At 36.9% G+C, this 14,971-nt stretch overlaps 1 protein-coding gene across 10 annotated transcripts in view; it reads left to right on the top strand.

The window, feature by feature from the left end:
• The window catches only part of LOC119535969 (LIM domain containing preferred translocation partner in lipoma), a 740,701-nt gene that overhangs the window by 318,321 nt on the left and 407,409 nt on the right, over nt 1-14,971 (top strand). For all 10 annotated transcript variants that reach the window (XM_037838441.1, XM_037838450.1, XM_037838386.1 and 7 more), the window contains one exon: nt 5,314-5,426. In XM_037838441.1, coding sequence (XP_037694369.1) covers nt 5,314-5,426 — 113 coding nt within the window. The remainder of the gene's footprint in view (nt 1-5,313; nt 5,427-14,971) is intronic.

Below are 14,971 nucleotides of genomic sequence, written 5' to 3'. Positions count from 1 at the left end.
AAAAAGCTGCTTCTTTGAAAAAATTTAATAAAGTTGGCAGACCTTTAGCTAGACTGACAAGGAAAGAAAGAGAAAAGATACAAACAACTAAAACAGAAAGGAAAATGGTAGTATCACTACTGACCTTACAGAATGAAAAAAGATTATAAGAGAATGTTATGATGTACACCAACAAACTAGATAATCTAGAAGGAATGACAAACATCCTAGAAATACACCAGTTACCTGAACTTACTCAAGAATAAACAGAAAATATCAACAAGCCTGTAATAAGTACAGAGATTGAATCAATAATTAAAAAAAAAAAAAAAAAAAAGGAAAAATCCAGAATGAGATGGATTTACTGGTAAAGTCTGCCAAACATTTAAAGAAGAAGTGATTTCATTTCTTCTCGGACTCTTCCAATATATTCAAGAGGAGGGAACATTTCTCGATTCATTTTATGAGGCCAGCATTACTCTGATACCAAAGCCTCATAAAGACATCACATGAAAAGAAAATTGCAGATCAATTTCCCTTATGATTATGATGCAGAAATCCTTTTCAAAAGTTGCAAGCCAAATCTAATGTCATATTGAAACAATTATGCACAATGCCCAAATGGAATTCATCCTCAGAAGGCAAGGTTGTTTCAAAATTTGAAAATCAACCAATGTAATACACTACATAATTAGAATGAAGGAAAAATAAGCATATGCTTATCTCAATAGATGAAGAAAAGGCATTTGACAAAATATAGCACCCTTTGTTGATTAAAAAAAAAGCTACTTGGAAAAGTAGCAATAGAAGGGAACTTTGGCAATAAGATAAGGGCCATTTATTAAAAACCCACAACTAGTGTCATCCTCGATAGTGAAAGACTAAAAGCTTGCCCTTTAAGATCAGGGATGAGGCAGGATGCCTGTTTTCACTGCTATTGAATATAGTACTAGCAGTTCTTGCCAGAGCAATTAGGCAAAGAGAGAGAGAGAGAGAGGGAGAGAGTGAGAAATAATTGAAATGCAGATTGGAACATAAGAAGAAAACTATTTTTATTTTCAGATGATATCTTATTGTAGAAATCACACAGCAATTGACAAGAACACTATTAGAGCTAATAAAGGAATTTAACAAGTGTCGGAGTGCAAGATTAACACACAAAAACAATTGTTTTCCTATACACTAGCAAGGAGAAATCTGACAAGGAAGTTCAGAAAGCAATTCCATTTACAATAACATTTTAAAAAATAAAATAACTGGGAATAAATTTCACAAAGGATACAAAAGTCTTGCATACTGGAAACTAAGAAACAATGCCAAACGGAATTATAGAAAGCCAGAAAAATTTCAGGGCATCCCATATTCATGGATTGAAAGAGTTAACCTTTTTCATATGTCAACATTACCCAAAACAATATACAAATTCAATGCAATCCTATTAAAATTCCAGCAGCCTTTTTTGCAGAAATGGGGAAAAAAATGATCCTCAAATTTATGTGGAACAGAATTGGTCACCAAATAGCCAAAACAATCTTGCAAAAGATGAAAAGGATTGCAGGGCTCACACTTTCTAATTTCAAATTGTATTGCAAAGCAAGAGTAAGACAAACACTGTGGTACTGGTTCATAGATAAATAATTAGAGCAGTGGAGCAGAATTGAAAATCAAAAAATAGACCCTCACATCTGTGACTAATTTATCTTTGTCAGGGGTGCTGAGTACATGCAATGGGGAAAAAAGGTAGACTTCTCCAAATGGTTTTGGGAAAACTGGATATCCATACACCAAAAAATGAAGTTAGGACCCTATCTCACACCATATAGAAAAATCAACTTAAAATGTATCAAAGACCTAAATATAAGAGCTAAGTATAATATTCCTAGAGGATAACATAGCAGCAATGGATTCTTAGATATGACAAAAAGCCCCTGCAATTTAAAAAAAAAAGATATATTTGATTTCATCAACATTAAAAACTTGTGCATGGAAGGAAATTATTGAGATACTGATTAGATAACCCACAGAAATGGAGAAAAATGTTTTAAATTGTATATTGGATAAGGGTTTACTATTTAGAATATATAAAGAACTCCCACAATTCAATAACAAGAGACAAACAACCCAATTAAAAAATGGGCAAGGGACCTGAATCGACCTTTTTCCAAAGAAGATATACAAATGGCCGATAAACACATGAAAAGACATGTAACATAATCAGTCATTAGGGAAATGGAAATTAAAACCACAATGAGATGCAACTTCACATCCACAAGGATGGCTATTTTGGAAAAAAAAAAAAAAAAACAAAACAGAAAATAAGTGTTGGAGAGGATGTGGAGAAACTCAAACTCTATTGTACATTGTTGGTCAGAATATAAAATGTTGTAGCCACCGTGGAAGGCAATATGGTGGTTCTTCAAAGCTAAATATCGAATTATCATATGACCTATCAATCTCACTTCTAGTTATATACCCAAAGACAGTGAAAACAGGGTTGCAGATACTTGTACACCAGTGTTGATAGCTGCATTATTCAAAAAAGCCAAAAACTGGAAGCAATCCAAATGTCCATCAGAAAATGAACTGATAAACAAGATGTTGTACATATATATATATACAATGGAATATTATTCACCATCAGAAAAAATGAAGTAATGAGACATGCTGCAACATGGAAGTACCTTGAAAACATTGTGCTTAGTGAGACAAGCAAGATATATAAGGACAAAAATTATATAATATCTAGTATAAGAGATGACTGGAAATAGCATGTTCAGAGAGGTAGAAAGCAGTTTAGATGTTTCTGGCAAAGTGGAAGTGTTTGTTTGTAAAACTATAATAACAATTAAAAAAAGACCTTTCAGAACTCAATAATAAGACAAGCAACCCTATTAAAAATAAGCAAAATATGTGATCAGATCGCTCATCAAAGAAGATATACAAATTCCAAACAAGCATGAGAAGCACCATTCATCCTTAAGAAAATGCAAATTAAAACCATGAAATACCTTTTCACACTTACTAGGATTGCTTTTTCTGTTTGCTAATGCTGCAGCTATGCAAAATACCAGAAATGGATTGGCTTTTATAAAGGGGATTAATTCAGTTACAAATTTATAGTCCTTAGGCCATAAGAGTGTCCAAACCAAGGCATCAACAAGAGGATACCTTCACTGAAGAATGGCCAATGGCGTCTAGAACACCTCTTGTCATTTGGGAAGACATGTGGCTGTCGTCTGCTGTTCTTTTGCTCCCAGGTTGCGTTTCCAAATGGCATCCTCCAAAATGCCTCTGGGTTTCTCTTAGCTTAGCATCTCTAAATGCCCTTCTGTGTACATCTCCAAGCATCTCTAAGTGTCAGCAAGCATCTCTTGGTGTATTTTGTCCTAGCTCTCTGGGTGAGCTCTTTTTGAAGGACTCCAGTGATCTAATTAATACCCACCCTGAATGGGCAGGGTCCACACCTCCATGGAAATAATTCAATCAGAATTATCACCCATAGTTGGGTGAGTCACATGTCCATGGAAACAATCAAAAGTTTCCACCCAACAAGATTGGATTAAATGATCATGACTTTTGTGGGGGACATAATATATCCAAACTGGCACAATGGCTAAAACAATAAAAAAATGACACCAACAAGGAAACGAAGAAACTGGAACCCTCATACGTTGCTGGCAAGAATGCTAGGTGGTACAGCCCCTTTGGAAAGCAATTTCCATTTTTTTAAAAGAAATTAAGCATACATTTAACTCTATGACCAAACAGTTCTGCTCCTAGATATTTACCTAAGATAAATGAAAATATATTTCTTCCCTAAAACCTTAAAAAATGCTTATAGCAGCTGTGATCATAACAACCCATTTGGAAGCAACTCAAATGCCCACAAACTGGAGAGTGTGTAAACAAATTGTTGGAGATCCACGCAATGGAATACTGTTCATCCATGAAAAGAAATGAAGTTCTGATCCATGTCACGACATGGATGATGCTTGAAAATAGTAAGCTTAGTAAAATAATCCAGATATAAAAGGACAGACATTATATGATTAAACTTATATGGACTATCTAGAATGAGCATATTCATAGAGAGGAAAGTATCTTAGAGGTTACCAGCGGATGGGGGTCAGTTAATACTTAATGGGTGAAGAGTTTCTGTTTAAGGTGGTGAAAATTTTTAGTAATGGAAAGCAGTAATGGAACGTGGTATGATGATAGCACAACATGGGCAAAGTAATTAATGACACCGAATTGTATGCATAAAATGTTTAAATAGCAATTTTTGTGTTAAAATAGAAAATTTTTATTTTATGTGGACATTCCACAGTTAATTAACAAGCTTCCAAAAAAGATTCTATACCATGAAACCATAGAATTCTTGGATATATGTCTATGCCTCAAGCCTTAGGGCTTAGATACACTCTTCCAACAATTCTGTTTTCAGTGTGCTGTTCTTGTTGGTCATGGTGTTTGGGTTTCTTGGTATCTTATAGGAACATTATTTCCTGCCTATATTGTATGTAGATTACCAAATCAAATGCTTCTTACTCCAGTGTTTCTTGATCTGCCCTGCCCATACTATCAGATTATTTTTTAGTAAATCATAGTTGTAATCACGTGTTCCTTTCTTAGGAATCCTTGGTGGATTCCTATTGCATGCAGGATAAAATTTAAACCCTTTGCTAGGTATGTCACACATAAAGCTTAATTTAATCATCTCTCTAATTTTTATACCCCACTATGTATTAGTTTACATTCCTGTGTTTATGCCAAACTATATGTTGCTCTTTATTTTCTGCATCCCTAGTACTCCCCCGTATATCTTTATTCCTTTGTCTTTCTGCCTGAAGTGAACTTGTTCTCTACATCATAATAACCAGGGACAATTGAAATGTCACTTGTCCAGTAAGCCCTCCTTGGTCATCCCAGCTAGACAAGCTTTCCTTTATCTTAATTGCCAGATGAGTTTGTCTATGTATCTTAATAGATTGTATTTTTGTATTATCCTTTTTTTGTATACAAATATTTTCCTCTTCTACTTGATTGAAAACGTCTTATAACTCCCTGTTCTTCCCTATTATTGTTAAATGTATACAACCTCTCAAGACTAGGTTTTATGCTCCGTCTATGCCTCAAATCTGGTTGTCTTTTGAAGTTTTGGGCTACTAATTAAACTACCGAGAACTAAGATAGGAAATATTTGCTATATAAGGCAGAAATCTGTAAGTGTTAATGACAATTACAAAACAGTAAAATGCCAGCAAATGAATGATCTTTAAAGAGTCCTGTAATGTTGCATCTTATTAATTCCATGTGTGCATTTCCCTTCTGTAGGTGATTTTCTTCCACCCCCACCTCCACCTCTAGATGATCCCAGTGTCCTTCCATCTGGCTCTGGAAACTTCCCTCCTCCACCTCCACTTGATGAAGGTGCTTGCAGGGTGCAGGTAAGCTCTGTGGTTGAAATCATGTTTATAAAGCATGTGTATTAGTCAGGGTTCTCCACAGAAACAACTGACAGGATCTCTCTCTCTCTCTCTCTCTGTCTCTCGTATCTATCATCTATCATGATATTTATTTTAGGAATTGGCTCCTGTGATTGGGGGGATTACAAGTTGGAAACTGATGAAAGTGAAGTTAAATTTCCACTAAGAAACTGGCGGGCTGAAGAAGAGGGAGAAATCATCTTTTTGACTTCCAAAATCCTCAGTTCTGACTTTTTAGTCCCTCAACTGATTGGATGAGGAGACTCCCCTCATTGCTGACAGCAAACTTTGTTGATTTTAGATGCAGTCGGCAATAGATGAAATCAACTGACTATAGACGCAAATCCATCTATGAAATACCTTTATGATAACAATCAGGCCAGTGCTTACTTGACCGAAAAACTGTACACCATAACTTAGCCAGCTTGACACATGAAATTAACCATTACACCATGCTAGGAAGCTCATGAACTCAGTGATTGTTCTTGTGGCAGATAAACATTTTTCCAGTGCCTACAGAGAGAGCTTTACAGCTCACAAAGAGCTAAGGTACTTTAATGCAAAATGCCCAAATCAAGCTTTTCACAGTTCTGCTGGCTTGCACTCTGAAGCCCTGGAAATCCTTTTTCCTGCTAATTTTGTTTCAAAATTGAAAGTCCTTTTTTTAGAAATGCCTTTTGAAAAATTCACATTGTCTTGTTATCCTGGGATAAACATCCATGCATTTTTATCTTCCTTCCTTTCTTTTCCCCCACAAACACTGCATTCTAAGTTAACAAGGCTGAGATTTTGAGGCCCTAGTTGGTCACTGTGGGTTCTTATTGGTCAGTAACTTCTTTTTAGCAAAAGAACAGCAAAAATCTTAGGGTTTTGTCTTGTGGGTGATGTCAAGGATGCACATTACAGATATGTAAATTACGCAGAATATTATTCTCCAGATTGTAGAGTAACTCAGAACTGGAGTCAGAAGTGACCTGAGAAGTTGATCTCAGACCATGATTATAGGTAACGATGATGGTGACTAGCTGCTGCCATTTAACCTGAAGGTGTCCTTCAGGAAGAATAACAACATAATAAAGCCATAGAATTATTGTTATATTTTCAGGTGTGATGACACCATTATAGATGTGTTGAAAAAGAAAAAAAAGAATCGTTATAGGGAAACATACAGAAATATTTATGAACAAGATGTAATGGTATCTGATATTTACTTCAAAATAATGATGGGGGCTACTGAGTAAGAATATAGATGAAAAGAGATTTGTCATGAATTGTTGGGCACATGGATGTTTATTCTGTTATTTGATCTACCTGTACATATGTTTTAAGTTTCCCATATAAGAAGTTCTAAGAAAGAAAAGCCATAGGAAGTAACTGCTTAAATGGTCAAGCCTACAGTCTGGCTTTCTGTCTTCTAAATTTCAAGTTGGTAGAGACAGATGAAGAAATAATTCATTCATTCAACAAATGTTTTGAAATCCTGCTCTGTGGGCAATCTTCTAGCACTAGGAATTCTGTAGTTAGTAAGACAGACAGGGTTCTGACTTCATGGAACTTACATGTTAGTGGAGTAAGTAGAAGTAAACAAAATATATATGTTACACAGTATATTGGAATGGGATAAGTGCCATGGGTGGGAGGGGACCAGGGAAAGTGGAATGGCTTACCTAGGAGGGCTGTGGTCAAGAAGGCTTCCCTAAGAAGGTGACCTTTAAACAAAGACCTGAAGAAGGAGAAGAGGGAATGAGCCATGTGTGTTTGTTTTGGGGTATATTTTCATGTGGTGGTTCACAAGAAATAGAAGCAGCTCTAATTATTGATCAGGTGAAATTTTTGAGTTCAAGTTGTAACTTTAATAAGTACAGATTCAGTTTGGGAAGTAGGTATTTTACTGGCCATCAAAAATTTTGGGTATTAGATATATATGTCATTAATTTACTACATATTTTACTTTGCTGCAGGTTAGTGAAATCAGACATCAGATGTCAGTAATGGCCAAGAGTCCTACAAGGTTTATATTTATTTTATGCAACAGATAGATCCCTTGGCAAATAAAAACAATATGTTTGATTTTCCCTATGTTTAGTTATGTTTTATCCAAAGTGCGGGGAAAAAGAAAAGTTTAAGTTTCCTTTTTGTGCTTTTGTTTTTATTTTTGGGGGAGTGGGTCTTTGCATATTGTTTAATTTACACAATTAAAAAGTTTTGGTCAATTTTCTTCAAATTGTTATGGAAACCTTTTTGGTTCATTTTAAACCTTTAGTTCTAAATGTATTGTTTGACATAGTGACAGAAGACTGGTTGAACAGCTTATTCTAGTTGTGTGACCTTGAGCCAGTCAAAGTCTCAGTTTTCTCATGAGAGGGTTAATATACCTGTATTTTATTATTAAATGAAATACAGATGAATTTTAAATAGCATATTTTTAAAAATTGCATATTTTGGTGTTCTACATAAATGTGACAACATCAGCAACAACAATAATAAGGCTTTGCCAATGTGTTCCATTAAAAGCAAAAAAAATAATCAAACATGGGATTTTCACAAAATTACTAAAAATCTTTTTCTGTATGGACCTTGTCTTGATTAATAACTGTACTCTAGGCATGACTATGTTTTTGAAAAAGAAGGAAATAAACAAAAAGCCTGTTTCCATATTGGCTTATGTTCTACAAAACAGAAGGGAGGAGGATAAAAAATAAGATAAGAGTTTGCCAAATGGAAAAGGACAAATCTGGTAGGCAAAGGCATGTTATTTTTGAGACTTTTCTTATAGAAGATTGTTGGAGAGTTCAAAAGAAAATGGACATGCCCTTCCCTTGACTAGTAGTGACTTGGATGCGATAGTGCCTTGACTCTACTCTGGCCATATTTGCACTACCGTTAGAAGTGAGTTATAATGTAGCCTGAGGTAATACAATCACTGGAGAAAATTTTGCACTTTTTCCTCTCAGCCATGGTGAAACCTCATGTTGCCAAGTCCAAATTACAGCTGATAATTGTGTGTTTTTATGTAGAAGTCTGTTTATATTTCCAGCCAAATTTTCAGGTTGGAGCCAAAAGAACGCCTACTAAATTTGACCATAAGAATTGTAAGATTTTCAGAGCTGAAGGGACCTCAGAGATTTTCTAGTTCAATTATGGTGCCAGACATAGACTTATAGCCCTTTCAAGTGCTTGCAGAATGAATTAACCCCCTTCTTCACAAATGGAGAAACAGACCAAGGAGGTATGGAGCCTGTAGTTTCTGGCAGAGTTCTTACTGAATTCGAGAAATCACAACTCCTGAATTTCACCTTTCCCGCTACACAAGATGGCCTGTTTCCATGGTTTTGCTTTGGTCCTGTATCAGCCTACAACTCTCTGAGATGCAGACTAGGGGATTGCATGATTTTTTGGAAGGACTGGGTGACTTGGGTTTTGTTTGGCTCTCTGATTTTTTGATATATGCTGTAAACTCCTTTTTTTTGCAAAAGGCAAATCGGTATTTAGTGTCAAGAATTCTTGTTTTGGGAGTTCTCCTTTTGATGGGAAATGATGAATCTTGGAAAACAAATGAGGAATTTTTTTTTATTTCTGCCAGTGTCTATGAGTTATGGAGTGACCATTTAGCAGTAACTTTCTTCCTTCCTTCATTCATTTATGTTTTCATTTATTCATTCATACAGTGTATCTTGAATACCTACCATAGGTCAGGCATATGTGCCAGGGATTATAGCCTTAGAAGTTGGCATCTTGAGTCTGGTGCCTGAGTCTCAGCCTTGGGATGGCCGGTTAGTTTGTTCTGATCTCATGCCACGGTTGATAATTCCTTCATATTTTTGGCCAACCTATGGACAGGCATATAACATTGTTTAGGGTGGTTTGAAGGAGAGAGAATGTCTCCTAGAATTTCAGATTTGCAAAGGAACTTGGAGATCATACATTCAAGTCCCTTTCTGGTGTTTGAATCTCCTGATTGTTTTTCAATTCTACAAAATGGGAAGGAGTGACTATTACAGATGAGGCAATGTTGAAGGATAAACAGTTTGATCAGATATAGTACTTCAGAATTAATTTTGGAGGTGGATACGCACTTTTTAAATTAAAGTGTTTCATGGTAAGTTATGCCTTAGTCATAATGCTGTGATCAGAGGCACAAACTAATCCCTATGTGAGTGGTGGAGGGTGGGGGGAATAAATTAACTAAGACTAGAGATAGCCGAGAAGGATTCTTGGAAATGATTTCAATTGAACTGAACTTTGAAAGCTGGAAAGGATCTTAATTTTCAGCAATAAAGTAGCAAGAATAAAAGTACAGAGGAAGGAAAGTATGAAGTAGCCATGATGGGCCTTAGATTTCAGGCTGTGGAATTTGTGGCGTTTATTCCTCAACCATAGACAATTTATTGCAGTTGTTTTTTATTTATTTTAAATATAAGGGTAACATCCTCAGATCTATTGTCAAATATCAGATGGTGCTTTTAACCCACAAGAAGGTGAAATATTTTGTATGTGTGAGAAACCCCATAAAGACAACTTCCTTGAGCTCCTTGGGGACTTGCCTGCAGATTCCCAATGGCTTTGGGTTCAGGTCCCTGATATTTAACTCCCTCTTTTTAGGACATCTTTGCTTGATTTTTCTTCATGACCTTCTGTTGAAATCCCTAACTCTGCCTCCTCCTGTTCCATGGCTTGCTTTTAGTTGCCTGATCTCTGGTTGTAGCACGCTTCTGGTTTTCACCTCTCCTCTTTTATTCATTCAGGCAAGAGGGCCATGTGTGAGTGTAACTCCCTACTCACCCCACCTGAGAAAACAGGTATTGACCACCACTGGTTCCTCAAATTGTTAAAAATTTCTTTATCTTATTGAACTGAAATATGTCCCTTTATGATTTCCTCACACTAACATTCTTCCTACCCTCTTGGAAGATGATGCACATTGAAAGCAGCAGTCAGGCCAGGAGAGAGATGTATAATGGCCTTAAGGAGTTGATCAGTGAAGCTATGGGAAGAGATGACTTTTTTGAGGAAAGTGTGAAAGCAGAGTAAATAAGGACTATGGGCTGAGCTTGGGGAAATGCCCAGAGTTAGTGGAAAAGAAGAGGAAGGAAAGAAATTTCTGAAATCATTTACATTCTTACCTTAAAAAAAGTCGGTCTCCAAAAGTTTTTAAAAAAGCACACGTGTATGTATTCTTGTGAGAACAATTCAAAGCTCTTATAAGTGTATAGCAGTTGTAGCAATTGGCAGATTATGATCATTTTTCCACTTGGCCATTTTTTTATTTCATTTAACACTACAATGTTAACATCTGTTGATGTTTTGGAAGCACAGGGACTGTCCCCTGAGTCTTGTGACTCTTAGTCCAATGCTCTCATGGTCACAGGTATAAAACGATGGAATTTATCTCTCAACACAAAGAACTCAAGCCCACAGCTGTGGTCATATTCCATCAAGGGCTTATAGAAATAGGCAGCTGGACTAGTTTTATATGGTTTGGACATACCCTACCATAGAGGCCATTCCTTCTGCTGCCTGCTGGTGTAGAGAGGAAGGAGGAGACAGGGTAAAAAAGGAGATCCAGGCTGCAAAGCTAAGAGTGGAGGTACTGGGCAGTGTTGCCAGAGCCAAAACAAAATCATCAGCAAAAGCTGTAATCTACTGAAGTGCCTGTCCTTTCTGTACAGCAAGAATAGAAGCGTACGTATCTTGATGCTTGAAAACATACCAAAGAGATGATGGAGATGTTTATTTCTTCCTGGCCCTTGGCCTGGTTCCTTTTGGGCCTTGGATCAGCGAGCCCTAGTTGATTTGCAGGGCTCTTTGTGACCCAGGCAGCAGCAGCTTTCTCCGTGATTATCTCCTGCTTTTAGGGTCTGCCCATGTAGGTCAGTGTATGTTTAGCAATGCTGGGTAGGATCTTAGGCATGCCACTGGCTCTGGTGGATGTGGCTTTCTAGAAGCGAATGTCAGACTTTTCCTGTTTGCCTTTGGCTCTGAATCATCCTCTGATTGGGTATTCAGATGAGAAGAGTGAGCTATTTTTACGGCCTGAACTTATAAATACTTCTCTGAAAGTAGCAGGCCTGGAGTTGATAGGAGTATTCCAATGTTTCTTTTAGTATTTTGAATGTTTTTCATGGAAGGCCAGAGTTTCTCTTCCTTATTTATTTATTTTTTATTGTTTATTTAAAGAGGTAAATATGTTCCAGGGGATTGACAGTGGAGTATGTGCAGGCACACACAGGCTCACCAGTAGCGACACAGCCACCACACTCTCCACCACCTTGAAATGATCTAGGGTGTGTTCATACTATCTTAGGTGAAAAGTGGTTAATCACTGGAGGAGAAAAGTCTTAGGGGAAGTTGGTTTTGGTCGGTTCTGTATATACGTAGGGATAACTAATGAGGTTAGCTTTGCCTTAGCTCCTGAGTAAGTTTCTTCATATAGAGTAATTTACAATACTTGCATATTTCAGAAGATGTATTTTGCCCAAAGTTAAGTGAAGCTGTAGTTGGTTCTTTCTGAGTCAGTGGAAGTTTTTATCCCATTTGTCTCTCCTGTTAAAAGTCTTAGTGATTTCTTCAAAATCAAAAATATTTTTATGGTTTTCTTTTAATTACAAAACAGGAATGCAAATAAATCAAACAATATAGATCAAGTATTTTCAAACACATCTCTCTATCAATCAAGTAAGAATTATGATCTACACATTTACCCCCATTCCAAATGAGACGTGAGCATTATTTTCCTCTCTACTTCATCCTAAGTTTTATTAAAATGTTTGGAGAATGTGTTGCAATATTTTTAACTTTATACCGTATCTCTTTTAGGAAACTTTTTTTCATATTAAATTGCACTGAGCATTATATATAAATATTAAACTGTAATTTTTACTTGTTTATTGCACTGTTTCTTGTTTTCTGTTTACTTTTCTTGTATTCATCATTCTGAGTCTTTTTTTTTTCCTGCCACAACACTTCAGCAAGTAATTTTTTTTTTTTTCTTGGAAAAGCTATATGGGTGATGTATTTCCTGAGACCTTACCTATCCCCAAATGGCTAATTTTTGCTTTCATGTTTGAATAGAAATTTGGATGCAAAGTAAAGGTCAGAATTCCTTTACTTCGATATTCTACAAAGATTGCTATCATTTAGTATTTAGTGTTAGAGATGATAAATCTGATAACAATCCCATTATTTTTCCATTTTAGTAACATTTTTCTTTTTTGGTCTGTTAGCTTTATTTGTGTGATTCAACAATTTTCTACATTATTTCCAGATGCAGTTCCTCCCGAACCCCCCACTCTGCCTGCCAATGTTTCCACTGATCTGAAGAGTCAAATTTTTCTTTAGCTAAGGAGAATTTTCTATTTGGAAAACAAGAAACAAAAACAAAACATTTTCATCTTTCACATGGAAATCCTAATGTATTTTTCTCTCTCATTCTGTTATACTTTTTCAATAGTTCTGTGATATGCAAGGATTCCTATTGTTTGCTTCCTTTTTTTATGTTTATTTTTTGTGGTGATGGTCTGCTCTTGGTTTATAAATACCATATCTACCTGAATTTGTTGAGAATTTGTAGCTGGGGGTGGCTCTGGGTCTAGCTTACCCACCAAACTTTATCATTTATCTAGATCAGGATTATAATAAAGTCCTTTGAAGAGAAGGTGACCATAAGGAGTCTGTGGGCAATCTTCACGATGTGTGTATTAGGAAAGCAGGCCAGTGAAGAAGTGTCTCTTAGATTTACAGGCCAAGAGCACATCAGGAAGTCTCACCCCACCTTCAAGGCTGTTGGTTGTGGGATCCATAGGCAGGTTGCAAAGCCTCTACTGCACAGGCTGAGTGAGGGCAGCAGCGGGCTCTGACCAGTCCCTCTGTGGTAGTCTCTGGTTGAGTTCCTGTATTATTTAGGTTCTCTAGGGAAACAGAATCAGTGAGAAATATCTATACATGTAAGATTTATGAAAGTGTCTCACGCAACTGTGGGTATGCCCGAGTCCAAATTCTGTAGGGCAGGCAGCAAACTGGCAACTCCAATGAAGATGTCAGATGAACTCTTCGGAAAGGAACTGGCAACTTCGACGAACATGTTTGATGAACTCAGGAAACGAACTGGCAACTTGGACGAACTCCTTAGGAAATGCTTCGCTGGTCAGCCGAAGAAGAACTGAAGGTCCTCCATCTGTCTCACTTCAAAGTCTTCAACTGATTGGATTAAATCCAGCTGACTGCATTCTTTATTGTGGAAGACACGCCCTTCATTGACGTCATCAGTCACAGCTGCAGCCAATTGACTGACGATTTAATAAACCAGCCTGTTGGTTTATTAACCAGCCGCAAACATCCTCACAGCAATGGTTAGGCTAGTGCGTGCTTGACCAGACAGCTGGGTATCATCACCTGGCCAAGTTGACGCATGAGCCTACCATCACAGTTCCCAAGCCTTCTCAGTTTCCTCCCTCATGGTTTCCCCAACTGCTGTTTGCTTCCACCTCTGCCTCTCAAAGGTTCCTCCAAATGTGGCTATATGCTTTCTACTTGAAAGGATGAACTCATGAGCTCATTAGGTGATTTCACTATTGTTTTGACTTGCTGTCATTATACATCCTACATGTCCCTCCCCATTAGGTTGTGACAGCTTGAAATCATGTCAGGTATTGCAACCTGTTGCAATGCATCTCAGGCCCCCTCAGCTGCCAGTGAGGACTCCGCCATAGAAGAGTTCTCGCTGATTGCATCACCTAAGCCAAGTAAAAAAAGCTTGAGGGACAACACAGTATGATGATTAACACTGTAAGTTCTGGATCCAGACTGCCTGGGTTCAAACTTGGCTTCCCATTCTCTAGCTATATGGTCTTGGCCTTGTTATTTAACCTTCCCTTCCCTCAGTTTTCTCATCTGTAAAATGGAGATAATTCTTATACCAACCCATTTGGGTTGCGAGGTTTCGAAGAAGTAATATGTATAAAGAACATTGTTTGTGCCTGACCCATGCTAAGGCTTAGTAAACATTTGCTCTTGATAATATTGTGATGTTCTAGGCTAGCAGATCTCCCTGCTGGGTTCAGGTAGCTACTTTCCTTTAGTTTGCACCATGCCTCGCAAGGCTTTCCACTGATCCCAATCTGTGCTCCCATAAGCTTGAGGATTTTCTGTCTTTTTGCTAAAGAAATGCTCCCACAAACTTCCTTTGTAAAATGAATGAATTAAATAATCTTTTTGATCTTTTTCAGCTCTAAAATTCAATGTCTTGGTAATAAAGTATCACCTCCTTGTAACTTATAGTGATTTACAATTTACAGAGTACTTAATATTATCTTACTTGATCTCTCAAAAAAAAAAAAAAAAAATCCTGGGAGGTAGAACAGCACAGATGTAATTTGACAAATGGAAAAGAAAAAAAAAAGGAGTTAAGGCTTAAGGAGATGAGACAACTTGTTTAGATCTCTCAACAGAAAGTGTCCTGGAAGAAGTGATTTATTTTTAAATGGACAAAAACAAAAACAAAATGCATT

Source organism: Choloepus didactylus, chromosome 1, assembly GCF_015220235.1.
Source record: "Choloepus didactylus isolate mChoDid1 chromosome 1, mChoDid1.pri, whole genome shotgun sequence".
Lineage (NCBI taxonomy): Eukaryota > Metazoa > Chordata > Mammalia > Pilosa > Megalonychidae > Choloepus > Choloepus didactylus.
Note: the sequence above shows the minus strand (reverse complement) of the source record. Positions and strands in the feature narration are given on the sequence as shown.